General features: G+C 38.2%; 2 protein-coding genes and 1 long non-coding RNA gene across 3 annotated transcripts; 1 reads left to right on the top strand and 2 right to left on the bottom strand.

Moving 5' to 3' along the window:
* The first annotated feature begins 381 nt into the window (after positions 1-381).
* On the top strand, positions 382-1,307 carry LOC110930883 (protein LIGHT-DEPENDENT SHORT HYPOCOTYLS 4). The gene has a single exon (XM_022174275.2). It carries the CDS (start codon positions 585-587, stop codon positions 1,170-1,172), a length of 588 nt encoding a protein of 195 aa, XP_022029967.1. The 5' UTR covers positions 382-584; the 3' UTR covers positions 1,173-1,307.
* A 12,016-nt stretch (positions 1,308-13,323) lies between these two features.
* On the bottom strand, positions 13,324-15,071 carry LOC110930885. Its single transcript, XR_002588109.2, has 3 exons — positions 14,983-15,071; positions 14,406-14,472; positions 13,324-13,451 (listed from the first exon to the last, which is right to left on the bottom strand). It is a non-coding gene; the product is annotated as an uncharacterized LOC110930885 (long non-coding RNA).
* A 3,595-nt stretch (positions 15,072-18,666) lies between these two features.
* LOC110932621 lies at positions 18,667-19,803 on the bottom strand. The gene is made up of 2 exons (XM_022175945.1): positions 19,186-19,803; positions 18,667-19,143 (listed from the first exon to the last, which is right to left on the bottom strand). The coding sequence occupies exons 1-2, from the start codon at positions 19,801-19,803 to the stop codon at positions 18,667-18,669; spliced, it is 1,095 nt and encodes a 364-aa protein (XP_022031637.1).
* Between the last annotated feature and the right edge of the window lie 338 nt (positions 19,804-20,141).

Raw genomic sequence — 20,141 nt, 5'->3', positions numbered from 1 at the left:
AAAAAGGAAGCAAATCACTATTTGCATGAAATCTCTAAATCACAGGTTAGAAATATCTATATCTATATCATGGACATAAAAAGAATCAATTAAATTCTTATTATTTTATAGTTGTAGCAAGCATATTTTGTTAAGTCCACTTCTTTTTCCAACCACCATCCATCATCTCCCTTCAATCTTTTTCATTTCCACAAAATCCCTAATTTCAACCCTTCCTTTTCATCATCTCCCTAAGGTATACTTGCATTTATATACATACCTTTTCTTGGTATGTAAAAAAAAAATTTAAATTCACACTTGATGATCCTCCATTGTGTTCTAGCTTTTTTCATGCTTAAAGATCATTCATCACAAATCTTGAAATCTTGACCCCCCCCCCCCCCCCACCCTACCACCACCTCATCTTGATCTTAAGTTGTTAACTACTTCAAGAATCTTGAAACAAAACCCTAGAAATCTTTAGGGTTTGTTGTTTCTTGAATATTTTTCTTTTTGTACTTGCAACAACTTAGAAAACCACTTGAAACCCTAGATTTGTTTCAAACTAGATCTCTCTCTTTTTTTGTACTCAATTATACACCAAAATGGAAAAAAATTACCCTTTTGCCATGGATGTTGACTCAATGATCACAACAAACCCTAATAACACAAACATGTTGAGTCCAACATCTTCTTCATCTTCCTCATCCACTTCTCCGGCCACCACTCTCAGCCGCTACGAGAACCAGAAACGCCGTGACTGGAACACGTTCGGGCAGTACCTCCGCAACCACCGGCCACCGTTAACTCTTTCCCGGTGTAGTGGTGCACATGTTCTTGAATTTTTAAGGTATCTTGACCAGTTTGGAAAAACAAAAGTTCACACACAACTTTGTCCATTCTTTGGTCAACCTAATCCTCCTGCACCCTGCCCGTGCCCGCTCCGGCAGGCGTGGGGCAGCCTTGATGCACTCATCGGCCGGTTACGGGCAGCTTATGAGGAAAACGGCGGGCAGCCGGAGACTAACCCGTTTGGAGCTCGTGCAGTTAGGCTTTATTTACGTGAAGTTAGGGATTCACAAGCGAAAGCAAGAGGGGTTAGTTATGAGAAGAAGAAGAAGAGAAAACGGCCACCACAACTACCACCGTCGGAAACACCATCAACACCACCACCGACGCAGCCGCTTTCTTGAAAACAAACATGCTGACCGATTCAGAAACTACCTCTTCATCGGTCAGGCCTCTTAGTGGCTCAGCGGTTGCTAAACAACCCCTCAAACCTTGATATATATATTTTGAATTAGATATCACTTAAGTGTCATTATATATTATTATTATTATTGTTATTATTAATATTATTGTTGTTATCATCTTGTTAATTGTCTATATATTAGGACCCATATTATGATGATGAGTCAAATAATTGAGACTACTGTTGATGAGAGAAAAGAAGAGAAAAGAAGAGGAAAGAAGCAGTGATTTCAGTGGTAGTTTTGTTAGTGTTATTGGTTTTAAAAATAGTTTTCGAGATCATATATATCAATGATCTGTGGGACTTTGTTGGTTTCCAATGATCTGTGCCGGCTCAGTATAAGAGTAATGAACTAAAGGGTGTGTGAGTGAGAGAGAAACATTAGGAATTCAATGACTGAAGAGAGAAACACAGGGATTTTAGAGAGGGAGAGAGAGAGAGAGAGAGAGAGAGAGTTAAATTTTTTTTTAAACGGCCAACGAATCCTCCAAATGGGCTACTGGCGAAATTCACCACATCGGGATACACTCGCCTTCCGAACCGGGGAAAACCCTCACCTAGGGCCGAAGCCCGTGAACACTCGCCCGAAGGCACGACAGTGCGGTGAGTTAAATTAATTTGATAAAATGAAAGTTTATGATTTTTAGGAATTCTTCTAACGTTTGTGGTTTTTCTTTCTGATTTGCACCAGTAATTCAGTGTATGTATGACACATACAAATAATGTTATTATATAGAATTTTATATTTGTTTTTCCAGGGATTGTAGAAGAATGTAAATAAAATTGGGTTGCTAAATAGGTATTATTATATATATTAAAGTGTATTTCGTATGAATTCATGGGAAAAAAACGTGGCATCAGCTAATAATCATAATCAACTTAAATTATAATTTGTTGTTAAATAGTATGAATTCATGGGAAAAAAAAATGTGGCATCAGCTAGTACTATATGATCGATATTAGCTAGGTTAATTCATTTGTACCTTGATAGATAATTTCTCAAAAGTCATAAAACAATAATTACAAATGTGTTTCTGTTTATTACAATGATTATAATGTAAGGGTTGAGATCATGTACAAACAGTGCTAATTATAAGAACCGTAAGAACAGATCTGAACCATTGTTAATTTAAATCAAGGGTTGATATTGATTATAAATAAAACTCTTATAATTAAAAATTACTACTAACAAATTAGGGGTAATTTTGTAAAATTGCTAGTCATTTGACCATTTTCTATTAAATACAAATTCCACCAAGGTTTTTTAAACTAAAATAACTTTTATATACTTCATTATTTTTTTTAAAAATATATACCATAAAATCAAGTATTTTTTTATCTTTAATATGAGTACCATATTGCTATACTTTTTTTGTATTTATAAAAGTGTTTTTTAAAAAAAGTTAACAAAAGGTGTTTTATATTTGTGCTAATAAGGTGCTGATTATGTGTTAATTACAAAATAATACAAACAAACACCAAAAGTAGATATAATCAGCACATCTGGTGTGCTGATAATGGAGAACGATTGAAGATGTTGTGCTAATGTCGTTTATGTTGATAATGGAGAACGATTCGAGGACGATGTGCTGATAATGAAGAACGATTAATGATGTTGTGCTAATTATATAGTGTTGTGCTGATTATATTTTTTGTAATTATTTTTAATTAGTTATAAATAAATATGGTCAAAAAGTCTAAATTACCCCTAAACTAATTTTTTATTGATGGGCACTTGTCAATTATGTATTGGTTCTTATGGTTCTTACAAACTTAAGTGTTTGTATTTGATCCCATTCCTATAATGTAATGACTCTTATGACATATGTGATTTTGTTGTTATATATAAGTTTCATAGATTATAATTTACAATGATTATAATGTAATGACTCTTTATGACATGTGTGATTTTGTTGTTATATATAAATTTCATAGATTATAATGTGACTTTTTAAATCATGTACAGGAATGATTTTATGTTTACTTGTGAGAAAGTTTTGTTGTCTTGTAGTAAACAAGATTGGTTTTTGTTTTGATTTTGGTTTTGGTTTTGGTTTTGGTTTTCAAACGCTATAGGATTTAGGGTTCAGTCTTGCTCATCACAGTTGATTTTTAACCTTCATGTTTGTGAGTATGACATCACATCTTTTAAATTAGATTGATTTAACGTTAAGTTTTACAAGCTATATGTTGTTGAGATGTATCGATGAATGTCATATCATTTTTATATTTCTTCTAAATCCTTGTAAATGACACACTTGACAAAGTCATATTTATATCCGGAGGTGGCTTAGCTTCTAACCTTTGTATCTTACAAAGGATTGGTATAGTTATAATAACTAGAGTCTAGAGGAAACATTCGCCCCGCTTGCGGTATGCGCATATAATATATATATGTGTGGGCGTTCGGGGAGCAAAAGTGAAAGTGCACTAAGTTTAATGTTATTTTACTAATTTCATGCAAATAACATTAAAAGAGGGGATGGTTAATCATGCATCACGTGGTGGCGTTGATAGCCCAAAAACAAGGGGGTACATGCACTAATCGGCAGTTGTCTCAATTGCTGAGTGTTATGTCTTATGTCCAATGCTTGATGCAAAACTACTATCGAGTCGTGGGTCTCACTGAAAGCAACATCTCTATTCCTACGGGGTAGAGGTAAAGCTGTCTACATCTTACCCTCCTCAGACCCTACCTTAACTTTGTTGTTGGTGGGATTTACTAGGTATGATGATGATGAGTCTAGAGGAAACATTATTAACCTTTGCAACTCAATTTCCAATTCTCCGCCGTCACCATTCAAAAAATTCTCTGACATTGATCCCACATGGTTCACACAATCAAAACTTCCCAAATCGCCTTCATTATGTCCCAACACATAAACCAATTCAAATTCTCCAGCATAACGATTTAAGGAAGGCGATCATGATCTAGTGTTTTGTAACCGATAAGATGACGACAACATCAACATGGCGGTTCTCTGATGGGCAACGATTAACCGGAACTTACGAGTGAACAATAATGATCAAAGGAATCAACATCATGAATTGGTTAACAACAAGTATAGTTATCAAGTTTCAACTCACAGTTTAGGGCTTTACAAAAAGAACACACGGATTCTAAAAAAGATCAGGATAATTTTAAATTCGTTTCACAGCTTTATGTTACTAATTTATTTAACCATGTGAATGAATCGAGGCTTAAGAAACATTGTAATCATTTGGGATATGTGTCTCACGTCTATATTGTGAAAAGGTTGTCCAATTTGGGGAAACGATTCGAATTTATTCGCATCATTCGAGTTGAGGATCCTATGAGCTTGGTGAGAAACTGACATACAACATGGTTTGAAGATCACCATTTGAACATTGATATGGCTAGAATTGTTATACGAGAATCAAAATTGGATGATGTCATCAAGGGTAACATGAAATTGAAGCCTAATTCTACTTCTAATCAGACCCAACAACATACTAATCCTTGGAACGAAACTTCTAAGATGGGTATGCAGGTGTCTTATGCTTCAGTGGTTAAAGAGGATTAAGTGGCAACAGAATGTAGTAAATCTGATACGAAGGCCGAAGGGCTGCTCACCCTACCAACGAACGATTAAGATGATGGCAAATGATCTTATTTGATTGAACGAGTCAGATAACATGTTGTTGGTTCAGGGTAGAGAAGCTAATATATTGAACAATTTGTTTATGAAATGTCATAAAGAAGGATTCTATAATGTTGTATTTAACTAAAGTTGATATTTCTTGTAGTGTTAACTAAAAAGAAATGTAGGTCCAGATTATAATCTTAAACAAAGAGTTTCTTTTTGTAAATATGTATACGAGTGTGGAATCCAAGTATACACACCAAACCGAAGAAATATAAGATCAATATATGCAATAGATATACTCAAAAGTTCTCATTACATGAAATGCTCTCAAACTCTCTGTGTGGGTGTTAGCCAAATGTGAATGATAAGCTGTGTATTTATACTAACATACACAACTCATCAAACGACATCCAAAATGATCGGTATCGTTTGAATGACACCCCGGTATCGTTTTCATAGTTCAAACGATACCGATTAATCAAATGACAACATATACTTTCCAAACTACATCGACATATCATTTGGAACATAAATGTCGTTTGGTTGTGTTGGACAAGTCAAACGACAGGAGGATGTCATTTGACTTTGGTCAACTTACACAAAGTCAAACATTTAACAACATAAACTGTTTTATACAAAGACCATAATTAATACATCAAAACTAATACAAACTGTAACACCCGTCTAATTTTACTTGATTTTAATAGTAAATCATACCATTTCAAATAAAATATTACTTAAATAACATAACTTTCATTAAAGAAGTTCATAAGTGGTATCCACCTTAGTCAACTAACGACTAAGTTAAAAACGTTCCAAAAGTAGTTTAGAAATTGTTTACAACCCATACACAAAGTCTATTAAAGATTTAAAACATTGCGGAAGCTTCAAAATGTAGTGTTCGGTTCTTGAAAAGATGCTTGATCGCCATCCGGATTAGGTCCATCGTCACCTATGGTCAAAATCACACAAAAGATTAGTTTTGACACCTTAAATATAAGTCCGGTTAAGTTCCAAACTCAAAAATATGCAAAAACAACAAAATCCAAACACCCTGGATGGTCGCGCCGCGCGACGAGGACCACCCAAGGTGGTCGCGTAGCGCCACCACCCGTCGCGTAGCGCGACGAGTTTTGTTCTCAGCCGTGGCGTAGCGCGACGACCTAATTTCGACAGAAGGTTGTTGCTGGTTGCTGTATATCAATTCAGCATCACTAATCTCAGTTTACAACCTTAAAACTATCATATCTTTTGACTCGTAAGCCCGTTTTAGGTGATTCTTTTTCCTATGAGTCTGTAAATTCAATATCTACGTAACTATTATAAATTTGATACCCAAGAATTTAAATTTTACGGACCGAAAGATCAAATATCACTATGTAATTATTCGACCCATTCTATCCTTACACATTTTTCAACCATCTATCTAATAAACCTATGGCGCCTTATGCCCAACAACCGAGGCTTGTTATCACCCGCATTTCTTACCAATTTCATGGTTTAAATGCCATTGTGATTGTTGTCGCCATTGCCGACTACTAGAACGCTTAAAACTACAATTTCTCAACTAATAGAACCGTTGGCTCATCTTGTGGAACCATCCACTTATGATGACTACCAATTTGGTTCGTTGACTACACTAAGTCTATTAAATCATATGACTACCATAACCAACATAAATTCAACGCAAATTTCGATTCAACGATAAGATTTTACGAAGCTTATCAATAACTCATTTAATGTAACTAATCAAGTTACGTACCTTCAAAGTAGACCTTTCAAACGTGCGTCCACACTGGTTTGCCCGCTAGGTGCTCCGGCCTCCTTTCCTATAGAGTTCAATCACCTTATGTTTAGAACTCTTGGTTTCACATATATAACGCACATTTTGTCATACATCATAACTATGCGTTTTTAACTTAACAATTCAGTTTCAAGCCCTCGTTGAGGCATTTCAACAAACACTATAGAGGCAGAATTTTTATATCTTTTGTATTCAAATTCATGGCTTGCTAATTAGCTAACTTAACATCAATAAAGTCCCCATATAGCATTTAAACATCATACTTTTCTGAAATCACTTTCTGTAATCAAATTACACTAGGATAATTATTCTAAACCCTAATGTTCATCATTATCTTGTAAAACCCACAACCCACCTTTAAGGTGTTCATGAATTTTCTGAATTTGAGCATGATTTCACATGTATTTGTCTAGGTTTCATTTCTAGACACTATATTATCCCTAATCTAACCAAATAACATACATGCAACTAACAATCCAGATTTTTCCCAATTACATGAGAAATTCAAGTTGAGGGTTTTCATGAAATTTTACATACCTTGTAACCCCCTTGTGATGAGGATCACGAATCTATATTCAGATTTTGATTTGGAACAAGGATTAGCCTTCAATTGATCAATTTTGTGAGGTTAGGGTTTTTGAGAGAGTGGGGATCGCCCCCTGTGGTTCTTGTACGATCAGGCACCCTCTTTTGGGGGTGTTTGGTTTATTTTAGTGACTTAATTAACATTAAGTTTCAATTTGTACAACTTAAGCCCCTCACTTTGATTAACATTAAGTTAGTTGCATTTTTAACCCTACTATAAGTTATTTCTAGACTTGTAACTAACTAGGTTAAAATTCCTGGTTAGTAATTTCTTCGTTTATTTATACTTTATAATTCTAATATAAAGTTTTATATTTTCGGGGTGTTACACAAACTACATACATTAATTTCGTATTGTTAGACAAAACTGCACAAGTCAAAACTCAAAAGTTATTTAGGTTCAATAAATGCTTATTGTTTAGATAAAACTACAAGTGTTTGGTAATTAATTGATCATTCTAACTATGGTTTGATTTTTAGATTCAATTTATATCAAAACCATATATTATTTTGAGATTTAAATTAGGGTTTTGATTATTATATAGTGAAAATCAATTGGTCCTAACAGCTATATACACACAAATATAAAGCAGGCCGATGTTTTTTAAGACTCTAAGCGAATTAAAAAGTCAGGAGGCTTTTTAAAAAACTCTTTCACATAAATCCTCGTTCTTTGCTTGGGCTTTGGGACCGCCAATAATGAAATAAGATGTTTATAGTTGGCGGAGCTGAATTCTTTTCTTAAAGTTATATATAAATAAGTTTGGTGACGTGGCCGTGTCGTCCCGATCAGTCAAAAACCCAATTAAACCTAGGTAGCTAGGGTAAGTCGGGTATCGTATCCACAAAGAGCATGTGGTCAGTATCGCACGACCTGATCGATTGGTTATACTATTTATAAAAATGTACAAATTACTTATGAAGCTTGCTAATTTTAATTGTTTGTTTGGTTTGAAAAGAAATCGGAGTGGACCGACAAATTGCTATTATCGAAAACAATGATTTATTAACTAAGATTGCAAAACTAGTTACTTAATTGAAAACAAGAATTGGGACTACGGATCAGACCTGGTTCGATAATTGTAAGACCTAGGGTTCCTACATGTTTTAACTTGATTCAATTGCATATAGTGATTAACGAATTTCTATCACGAAGCTTAGGTGCCAATTGCTATCAACGTCATAGACAACAGACCGTAATGCACTTCGTTACCTCGGACATGTAAATCCTAACCTAAGATAAGGCATAAGTACACAAATTCATTTCGCAAAGTCAAATTTTATAATCATTCGACAATTCACAAATTCAATTCAAATGCACGACAATTATCAAAGGGTTCAAATACTAAACAACTTGTCACAAAATCAAATCAAAATACAAATGCATAAACCCTAGAATTCTTACAATAATCTACACCGGGGAAAACCCGACGAGACTAGCCGCTCATGGTTGAAGGGACGCGATCACCGGATGACGAGCACGAACATGGCGCCATGACCTTGAGTCTTGGAGGAATGATGGAGGGTAGGTGTTAGGGTTTGCTGGAGAATCGATTGGGGATGATGGTAGAGGGTTTGATGATGATGGTGAAGGTGATTCGGTTAGGGTTAGAGGTGAAGGAGAGTAGTGGTGATGTTAGAGATGGGTTAGGGATGAAAAAGATGATCAAGAATGGTTCCAAGATGGTGTTTTCAGCTTCCCCAACTCGTAACCCCCGAAAATTGGTCAAAACCCTACCTAAAAACCGTCCCCAGCTCATTAAACAACAAAATTCGCGACAAACATACAGGGAGGACGTCGCCGACGGCCATTTAGGGCGTCCCCGACACCCCCTGTAGGTGCGGATTTCCTGATTTCTTCATAACTTCTTCGTTATAGCTCCGTTTTACTCACCGTTTTAGCCAACATACTCGTAATTCAGCCCTCTATCATTCCATCTTCCAATATATTCATTTTAAATCCATTAACATCCCCCAAAACACATCCAATCTTCGTTATTAACCAGGTTTTGTTCATTTCACATCCCCGGTTGATCCTGTTCGCTCCCGGTGCTCCGTAAAGTTCCCAAATAGCTCCTTAAACTCCGTAAGACCTGCAAAACACAAATCCCATTTAAAGTAGGCTATTCGAGATTAAAAGTTAAGCAAATACATGAACTTAAACATTAACGAACACCGGTTTTCGACCATGTATCATTTGGATTAAACACTCTTTTCTAGCTTTACTTGATACAAAATGTTTTCGCTATAGTGGCTAGTTAAGCAGCCCTAAATATTACATATAATATTTCTTTTGTTAAAAAAGGGGGGCTCCAAAAATCCTAAGCCCTAGCTTCATTTACTACAATAAAGAGCCCGCCCATACACATATATATCCTTAATTTTTCCTCATCGTTATGGAAGTCCTGTCTCGATGTTTTGATAAGGCTATTGACTTGGGTTTGGTTTCGGGGGTTAGTCTCCCCAACAATGGGCCGAACCTGTTTCATCTCTTTTTCGCGGATGACGCGCTGGTGTTGGGGGATTGGTCGAGAGAGTCTCTGTTGAATGTTATTAGGATTCTTAGGGGGTTCCATATCTGCTCGAGGCTTAAAATCAACTTGTCTAAATCGAGTTTGTTTGGTTTGGGTGTTGAGGAGTCAGATGTTGAGGACATGGCTCTGTTGGTAGGTTGCAGGACGGAGCGGTTGCCGTTTAAGTACCTGGGCCTTCCAGTGGGGGCTAATATGAATCGAATCGCCAACTGGAAACCGGTTTGTGATATTTTTGAGAACCGGCTCGCTCGTTGGAAGTCCTCGATGCTGTCTCTGGGGGGATGGTCATTCTTATTAAGTCGGTTCTGGAAGGACTTCCGTCCTATTTCTTCTCGTTGTACAAAGCGCCCGTTGGGGTTATTAAAAATCTTGAATCTATTATTCGGAAATTTCTTTGGGGAGGTTCGGGAAATGTAAAGAAAATGCACTGGGTTTCGTGGGAATGGGCTGCGTCTCCTGTCGGTTGTGGCGGTCTAGGCCTGAGGAGCCTTAGCTCCATTAATAATTCTCTTTTGATGAAGTGGGCTTGGAGGTTTAAGTCTGAGAAGGAAAACTTATGGGTCCAAGTGATTTCGGTTCTTCATGCTCATAGAAGGTCTTGGGAGTTTCTCCCAGTCAGGTCATCGCTGAACGGGGTTTGGGGTAGTATTGCCAAAGTCGTTTCGAGTCCTATTGCGTATGGGAAGAAGTTCAGGAATTTTGTGAAAGGAGTTATTGGTGATGGGTCGGAGGTTGCTTTTTGGTTAGATCCTTGGTTATGTGATGACCCGCGGAAGGTTCGGTTGCCTAATCTCTTCCGATTAGAAACTGAGAAAAAGTGTGTGGTTCGGGAACGGATTGTGAGGCATATTAACAATCCCGGGGCTAGTTGGAAGTGGTCTCGTTCTCCGTCGTCGAATGAGGAACTGGCTGAATGGAGCTTTCTGTGTACGAAGCTAAATAATGTCTTCTTGTCAGGGGATAAAGATAAGTGGCGATGGAACGGAGATGACCCGGGTATGTTCAGTGTTGGTTCTGTCAAAAGGTTAATGGATAGTAATAAAGATTTCAGTGATAGGTTTGTGTGGGATAGGTGTAAGTGGGTCCCGCTAAAGTGTAATTTGTTCGCATAGAGAGCTGAGTTGGAAAGTATCCCAACGAGAGTGGAGCTTCGAAAACGGAACATCTCGGTGTCGAATGATGGCTGCCCGTTGTGTTCCGATGGTAGGGAGACTGCCATGCACCTATTTACCGGTTGTGGCTTTGCTTCGGCGGTCTGGAGCATGGTTTGCAGGTGGTGTAAAGTTTCCCCGTTAGTTGCTTTTTCGGTCAGAGATGTCCTGAACTTTCATAGCTGTTGCGGGTTGGGAGGGGTTGCTCGGGTCAAGTTTCATGGGGTGGTGCTAATTACTTATTGGCAGATCTGGTTGGCCAGGAATGACCTTGTGTTCAACGGGAAGAGTCCCAAGCCGGAGATGGTTTTTAATTTGGTCAAGTCGAACGGGTTTCTTTGGTTCAGAAGTAGGTCCAAATGTAAAGATTTATCATGGAGTGACTGGTGCAAGTTTGTATAGTTGGTTGTTGTTTGGTTGGTCGCCGGTGTTTTCGGTTGGCCTGTTTTAATAAAGTTCTCCTTTAAAAAAAAATCTTGTATTAACTTAATCTTGTAAGATTAAATATATTTGATATATTATATTTAATCATGTAGCCATTATAATCATTTATATTAAATTGCACTTTTCGTCCTTTATGTTTCAGGGTTTCTACAGGCGCTGTCCTTTAAGTTTAAAAATTACACTCTGTGTCCCTTATGTTTGCAACCTATAACAGGCGGTGTCCTTTCTTGTCAACCCAGTTAACTTTTGGTGTTAAAACCCCTCTTTGTAAAACTCTTTAACAACAGGGACCATATGTGTAATTTTTAAAACCCCACATCTTCTCCTTAATATATCTGGTAAAGCACCGTTCCTCTGTTCCACCTTCTTCTTCGCCACACAAACCAGATCCCGTTAAACCCCTGTTCTGATCAAGCCAACAACAGCCAACTTCACGATGTAGATCACGCTCTCTCTGATTTATCACAAATTCTGGCCAGCCAATAGCTTGGTTCTAGATCGGTTCGCGCAGGAACTTCGTCTTCGTCTTTGAGTCGGAACCCGGAACCTGGAAATTCACTTTCACACCCTTTCTTCTTCATATATATACACCACCATAAACCCTAGATAATTAAACTTTATCTCGCAGATCCATGTGAGTTCCACAATAAACCCTAAATTTCAAGTAATTAAAAATATAACTGAAAACAAACGGAGGTAGTAATAGATTACCGATTAAGATGAGAAGAAGCTGTGTGAAAAAGAGCCGCCGGAAGTGGATCTCCGGGACGGAATGCGAAGACCACGTGATACGCACCGCCACATATTTGTCTATGTGTGTATCAAAGTGTGTATCTATGTGTATATATGTTATATATAGGCTGCTATTGGTGAACAGTGATAGGAAGAGAAAGGAGAAAAGGAGTGAGTGCGGCTTGCTATAATGAAGAAGATGGATTGGTACAATTGTTGGGTATTATGCCTAAATTGCCATTGCTTTGATGTATATTTTTCTGGAAAAAGAAAGAAAATGGAAAAGGGGAAGGATAAATTCTGTATTTTGATCCATTTAATCAAAGACTGAATCATGAACTTCTCAAATTATTGTTTAATTCGATTAACTATAACTATTTACATAAAAGGTCCCTCATGTTTGAAGTTGAGAGAGACAAGAGATTTTAACATTAAAAGGTAACTGGGTTTATGAGAAAGGACACCGCCTGTTATAGGTTGCAAACATAAAGGACATAGAGTGTAATTTTTAAACTTAAAGGACAGCGCCTGTAGAAACCCTGAAACATAAAGGACGAAAAGTGCAATTTAGCCTTTATATTATATAGATTAAAATATATTATACATGTAATATAATTGGTTGGTAATTGTTGATGGACCATATTACATTTATTAACTAATTAGGTTTCCTCTTGGGTGTATATAAAGAGATTACTAGAGAAGGGATAAGGTTAGACTCTCATAACACCAACACACAAATTTGTCTCCCCTCCCTATCCATTCACGAAATCCTAACCCTAGATATCAGTACTACCATCAAGAATATATATCCTAAATAGGAACCAGATCAAGCTGACAATCATGTCAAACTTTGTGGTTGTATCTGTATATGGATTCTCTGTTGGTCTGTCTGCTATAACAAGTATGATTTACATGTTTTTTTATTATGTTTAAACAAAACACATCAAGAGACAGGGGAGGAACCAGAGGGGGTCAAGAGGGTCCGTTGACCCTCCGATCACCGGAACTTTTTGAATATTTATTTATAAATTTTGAGTTTTGTAACACCCTAAATATTTAACATAATTTAACTAATATTTCATGAAATTTTATAAAAATCAGAGTTTACAAAAGCATTTTGTATTTTAAACCATACATATGAGTAAAATTTTCCCAAACATGTTCAAGATAGGGCATAATTCATTTAAAGGCAAACCTTACTAGTCACTAACAACTAATTTAAAGGATTCAAAACACCATTAACAAAATCTTTATGACATGTTTAAAGTTTAGACAGAATCATATTCAGTGCGGAAGCTTCGATTTGCGTGTTCGGTTCTTGACAAAGTGCTTGATCGTCATCCGGGAGAGATTCATTCATACCTAGAGTCAAACACTAAAAACCGTTAGTTTTGACTTTAATATATATTGTATAAACAGGTTTTAATAACACAAGTGACTACAAAATATAAATTTTTACTGGGTTCCACCGTAATTTACGGTATCACCGTAAATTACGGTGAACCTGGGAATGTTATGGTTCTGCCGTAAGACAGTAGCAAAACACCGTAACACATTGTTGTCCACCGTAAATTACGGTGGAACCGTAATTTACGGTGGATTCTGCACATTTGCAACTTGGCTATTTTTCAACTTTAGAAGCTCATATTTCTTTACTCATTGATCCGATTCAACCAATTCTTATTGCTATGAGTCCGTAATAAAACTTCGGACTTAACCGTGTAAATTTTATATTGCGAAAACCGTGATACCACAAATTGGTTCACGAATTTCCTTATTACCATTATTCGACCCATTAGTGTGAGTGCATAGCACCTCTTTTCATTCTTAAACCCTTTTTAACATATTTACCCAATTACCCGGGCTCACATACTTGGTGTTTTCACGCCAATTTCATGGCTTTGAAATTCCTCTATGACTATTACTTGGTTATTCGGAATTCAAGCATTCCGTTTCAAACAATCCTTTTTCCTTTAACATTATTGTTCGACCCATATCCCGGGTTCTTATACTTAGATTCACCATTACCAAATCATTAGTATGGTAAAATTTATCATTTAACAAGATATAAGACTTTCAAGTCGCAACTCTCGTGACTCCTTTGAAAACAACATATTGACCCGTTTTGCCAATTAGTGAAAACCATCACTTCAATGACTAACCCAACTAAATACCGAGTTCTTATTTTGACCCGTTTGATAGTCGAGTGCACTTCGTCACTTATCGACACATCAAACGCATCCTTTACACTACGACATCAATTACATTTTAAACCAAAGCAATTAAACTTAATTCGACGAGACTAAAGTCGCGTACCTTCAAAGCACACCTTTTCCGCGGGTATCACCTCCGGCGTGTCCACTTGACGTCCCGGATTCCTTGCCTAAAGAGTCCAATTCATAAAAGATTAGAACTCTTTTTCATAAGCTTTAACGCATTCATTCATTACATATGTAAATCTGCGTTTTTAGCAATCTTTAACATTTTAATCCTCATTTAGGCGTTTTATCAAACACCTTGCGGGTCAGATTTTTACATGATCTAAACCAAGTTCATAACTTGAATTTATCACTCAAATCAACTTCAATTAAACATTATACACATATTTTAACATCAACAATTTCAGAGATTATCTCACAATTTCAATTTTCACTAGAACAAGAGTCTTAATCCTAGTGTTTATCAAGTTCTACTAACTTACTAATCACCCATTATAGTGATTTTGATTTCTACAACTAACATGCAAGATTTTAACAAGAAATCATCTAGGGTTTGTCCCTAGACTTCACATTACTTCCAATTTCATGTTTTACAACACATAATCAAGCTCAACCTTCGATTTCAATCTCATGCAAGAATTTGAATTGTATCAAAATAACCTAATTTGACATACCTTATGACCTTCTTGACGAGGAGATCACAATTCTATGTTCAGATTTTGATTACAACATGATTTGAGCCTTCAATTTAGAGTTTTTGTTGATGTTAGAGTTTTGGAGATGTGGGTGTCGCCCCTCTCTGTTGTTGATCGACCAGAACCTCAGTTTGAGGTGTTTGGTTTGTTTTAATTAAACAAATAATAACAATAGTTTCAAAGTTATCAACATTAGTCCCTCCACTTTGTTTTAATATTTTGTTTTGGTTAATCTAACCTTATTTCTAGTTATTTATAGACTCATAGTTAACTAGCTTATAATTTCCTAGTTGGATAAATCCTTGTTTGTTTAAACTTTATAATTTTAAATATAAAGTTTTGTATTTTCGGGATGTTACAAGTCCACCCCCCTTAAAGAGGGTTTCGTCCCCGAAACCAAATTACGTACCGAATGGCGTAGGATAAAGCCGTTGCATTTCTTCTTCGGACTCCCACGTAGTATCCGCACCCTTCCGGTGTTCCCATTTAACTTTCACTTGGTTGATCCTTTTGTTTCTCAAACTTTTCACTTTACGATCTAGGATTGCAATTGGCCTTACCGCGTAGTTAAGGCTGTTATCCACCTCGATATCGTTGTAGTGGACACGAGCAGTTTCGTCCGCTAAACATTTACGGAGATGTGACACGTGGAATGTGCTGTGTACTCCGCTCAACTCCTCAGGTTGCTCAAGGCGGTATGCTACCTTTCCAACCCGTTCGACGATTTCGAATGGCCCAATAAATCTTGGGCTCAACTTTCCTCTTTTTCTAAATCGAATTATCCCCTTCCACGGCGATACTTTCAACATTACCTTATCGCCCGCTTGAAATTCTATTGGCCTCATTCGTTTATCCGCATACGACTTTTGTCGATCCTGAGCTGCTTTTAAGTGGGTGCGGATCAAGTCGATCTTACAATTTGTAGCTCGGATTATATCAGTCTGAGCTAACCCCCGTGGACCAACTTCTCCCCAACAAACCGGGGTTCGGCACTTTCTACCATATAACATCTCGTATGGAGCCATTTTAATACTCGCGTGATAACTGTTGTTATATGAGAATTCGACTAAGGGTAAATGGACATCCCAACTGCCCCCAAAGTCGATAATGCAAGCGCGCAACATATCTTCTAACGTTTGGATTGTTCTCTCACTTTGCCCATCTGTTTGGGGATGGTAAGCAGTACTAATGAATAGCTTGGTTCCCATTTGCTCTTGGAAACCACGCCAAAAATCAGACGTAAACCGAGTATCTCTGTCAGACACTATGGATATCGGTACTCCGTGACGCGTCACAATCTCATTGGTGTACACTTCGGACATCTTTTCTGATGTATAAGTCTCCCGAATCGGAATGAAGTGTGCACTTTTTGTCAATCGATCCACAACTACCCATATGGTGTCAAAACCACGGCTGGTTTTTGGAAGTTTAGTCAGCAGGTCCATCGTAATTTGTTCCCACTTACAAACTGGAATGTCTAATGGCTGTAGCTTACCGTATGGTTTTTGATGCTCTGCTTTGACTTGTAAACAAGTCAGACACTTCTCCACGTACTTCACGATATCTCTTTTCATTCCGGGCCACCAATAATTTTGTTTTAAATCATTATACATCTTGGTCGCCCCCGGATGTATCGAATAACGAGATTTATGGGCCTCGTCTAGTAAAAGTGCTTTGGCTCCACATGTATTGGGAACCCAGATTCTCCCAAATCGAGTTTTTAATCCTTGGTTGCCGTCCTCCAAGTCTTTTAACTGCCCTACTATTCTTTCATTTTTCACATTCTCTTCTTTTATTGCTTCACTTTGAGATTTTCGAATTTGGTCGAGTAATCCCGATGTCACTATTAGTTGCATCGATCGGACTCGAATAGGCGCATAATCTGTCTTTCGGCTTAACGCGTCCGCTACTACATTAGCCTTCCCGGGATGGTAATGTATATCACAATCAAAGTCTTTGACCGTCTCCAACCACCGCCTTTGCCTCATATTTAATTCCTTCTGATCGAAGAAATACTTTAGGCTTTTGTGGTCGGTAAAAATAGTGAAATTTACCCCGTATAGATAATGCCTCCATATTTTCAAGGCGAACACTACCGCCGCTAGCTCGAGGTCATGAGTAGGATATCTCTTTTCATGAGTTTTCAGCTGCCTTGAGGCATAGGCTATAACCTTGCCTCGTTGCATCAGAACGCAACCAAGCCCCGAATGCGAGGCATCCGAGTAAACTATCATATCATCTGTTCCATCCGGTAATGACAATACCGGTGCTTGTGTCAATTTTTCCTTAAGCGTTTGAAACGCCTTTTCTTGGTCCTCACCCCAAATAAATTTCTCCTCCTTGCGGGTTAGTTTGGTCAGTGACATGGCAATTTTGGAGAAGTCTTGTATGAACCTCCGATAATAACCCGCAAGCCCCAAAAAGCTTCTGATTTCCGAAGGATTCCTCGGTGGATTCCATTTCGCCACAGCTTCTATTTTTGACGGGTCTACTAATACCCCGTTTGCGTTGATGACGTGCCCAAGAAATTGCACCTCTCGCAACCAGAAGGCGCATTTTGAAAATTTTGCATACAACTTTTCCCTTCTGAGCGTCTCCAAGACTTCGTACAAATGTCTTGCGTGTTCCGCTTCGTCCTTTGAGTATATTAAAATGTCGTCAATAAAAACTATTACCGACTTATCTAACATGGACTTGCAGACCCGGTTCATGAGGTCCATGAAGGTCGCGGGCGCATTTGTTAACCCAAAGGACATCACCAAGAATTCGTAATGTCCGTATCGCGTACGGAAAGCCGTCTTCGGTATATCTTCCTCCTTGACTCTCAACTGGTGGTACCCCGATCTAAGGTCGATTTTGGAGAACCATTTTGCACCTTGCAATTGATCGAATAAGTCGTCAATCCTTGGAAGTGGATATCGATTTTTCACCGTGAGTTTGTTCAACTCGCGGTAATCGATGCACATACGCATACTCCCATCCTTTTTCTTAACAAACAACACCGGCGCGCCCCACGGTGACACACTCGGGCGAATAAAGCCTTTGTCAAGGAGATCTTGAATTTGAGACATTAACTCTTGCAATTCGGAGGGTGCGAGCCGATACGGTGCCTTGGCCACGGGTTTCGCGCCCGGAATCAATTCGATCCCGAACTCTATCTCCCGTTCCGGCGGTATTCCCGGTAGGTCTTCCGGGAACACATCGGCGTATTCGCGCACTACCGGCACGTCTTCAATCCTTAACGACCCTTTGTTTGGTTCATTCGCGTATATCATGAATGCTCTACATCCGTGCTTCATGAGCTTGTAAGCTTTCATCATCGAGCACATAACAGGTTTTCCTTCCTTCTCACCACGTATGATAATCGATTTCCCACTTGGAGATTTTAACTTTATCTCCTTGCGGAAACACATGACTTTCGCATTATGTCGGGATAGCCAATCCATTCCGACCACTACTTGGAACTCTCCCATGGACATAGGAATTAAATCTATCGGGTATTCCTCATCATCTATGCTTATCTTACAATCTCGACATATATCACATACAAGGAAACTTTTGTTGTCACCTATTTCTACCTCTAAAGGCATAGGTAATTTTGTTAGTACAAAGGAAGGATGTCGAATAAGTCCATGTGAAATAAAGGACTTATTCGCACCCGTGTCAAATAGCACATGAGTAGGAATTGAATTTATGGCAAATATACCTGAGACCACATCGGGCTCCGTTTTCGCCTCCACTGCCGTTAACTTCAGTGTGCGCACCCTTGTCTTCCTTCTTTCCGGACAATTCCGGACACTCGGATTTCTTGTGACCCGGCTGATAGCATTTGTAGCATACCGAAACTTTCCCCGGGCACAATACAGCCGTGTGCCCTGTCTTCCCGCATATAGGACACGGCTTGTCCTTAAACCGGCACTCACCCTTGTGCCCTTTCCCACACACTTTACAGCTTGGCGAACTACTTTTTCCTTCTTGCTTCTTTGATGAGTCATTTACGCGTGCCTTTTTCGTGGGACTTGGATTAACCACTTGCGTCCTTCTTTCACCCCTCTCAATTTGTTTCTTCAACTCTATCTCTCTTTCCCGAGCGGCGTTGATGATTTCGGTGAGGGTTTCGTATTTTGAGGGAGTCATGAACTCCCGATACTCCGCGCTTAGCATATTATAATAATAATACACCTTATGTTCTTCGGTCGTCACCAATTCATCACAAAACCTTAATTTGTCAAGAAAGGTTCCCGTGATTTTATCAATGGATTCGCCCTTTTGCCTAAGCTGGATAAATTCCTCTTTGATTCGATTAATAACCGCCTTGGGACTGTGATGTTTAAGGAAGGGTACCTTAAACTCATCCCATGTCATCGCCTTCGCTTCTTCGCTACCGATTTCCTTTTTCTTATTATCCCACCAGTCTTTTGCTTGACCTCTCAGTTGACCCGTGCCATACGCCACGAAGTCATTCGCGTCACAGTGGGTTCTCTCAAATACCCCTTCTATATCACTTAACCACCTTTGGCACACTATCGGATCCACTTCTCCGTTGTAGAGTGGTGGTTTGCATGCCATAAATTCTTTGTACGAGCAACCCTTACGCTCTACCAATTTCTCCTTAGCTAAACTTGCATTATCCTCCAATTTCTTTATCCTTTCATCCACCACTGATAACACCGTGGTTTGGATTTTATCGATGAAACCCGACAAACTGTTCTCGATTGCTTTTCCTACCTCTTCAGCAATCACTTCTCTCATTTGTTCGGTGACTCTTGGCACCGCTTCGTCATTTCCCTTATCCATCATCTTTGAAACTGAAATGTTTACATTTAAACGTTAAACATTTCATTTATAACGTTGCTTCTTTTGTTTTGGTTTAGTCAAGTTCTCAACTTGCTTTAACCGTTTAAATTTAGTGCACTTCCCGGGTTTAAGTGTGTCAACACACTCTCCCCATGCACTTTAATTTCCTTCTCATTCATATATAAGACATAATTTGTTAACATGATAAGTTAATTCTTACCGGACGATCGATCAAGCTTGAACCGAACACTTTTGTTGACAACCTTAAGCTCTGATACCAACTTGTAACACCCTAAATATTTAACATAATTTAACTAATATTTCATGAAATTTTATAAAAA

The sequence above is a fragment of the Helianthus annuus genome, chromosome 3, assembly GCF_002127325.2.
Source record: "Helianthus annuus cultivar XRQ/B chromosome 3, HanXRQr2.0-SUNRISE, whole genome shotgun sequence".
NCBI lineage: Eukaryota > Viridiplantae > Streptophyta > Magnoliopsida > Asterales > Asteraceae > Helianthus > Helianthus annuus.
This window is presented reverse-complemented; position numbering and strand designations above follow the sequence as displayed.

Bases quoted from the DNA above. Each gene is read 5' to 3' on its own strand.
- LOC110930883 (XM_022174275.2), top strand. From the start codon at position 585: ATGGAAAAAAATTACCCTTTTGCCATGGATGTTGACTCAATGATCACA.
- LOC110932621 (XM_022175945.1), bottom strand. From the start codon at position 19,803: ATGATGGATAAGGGAAATGACGAAGCGGTGCCAAGAGTCACCGAACAA. The intron at 19,144-19,185 runs GTGTATTATTAT...GAGTATCGGGAG, and splicing joins TGACGACCGAAGAACATAAG to TTCATGACTCCCTCAAAATA.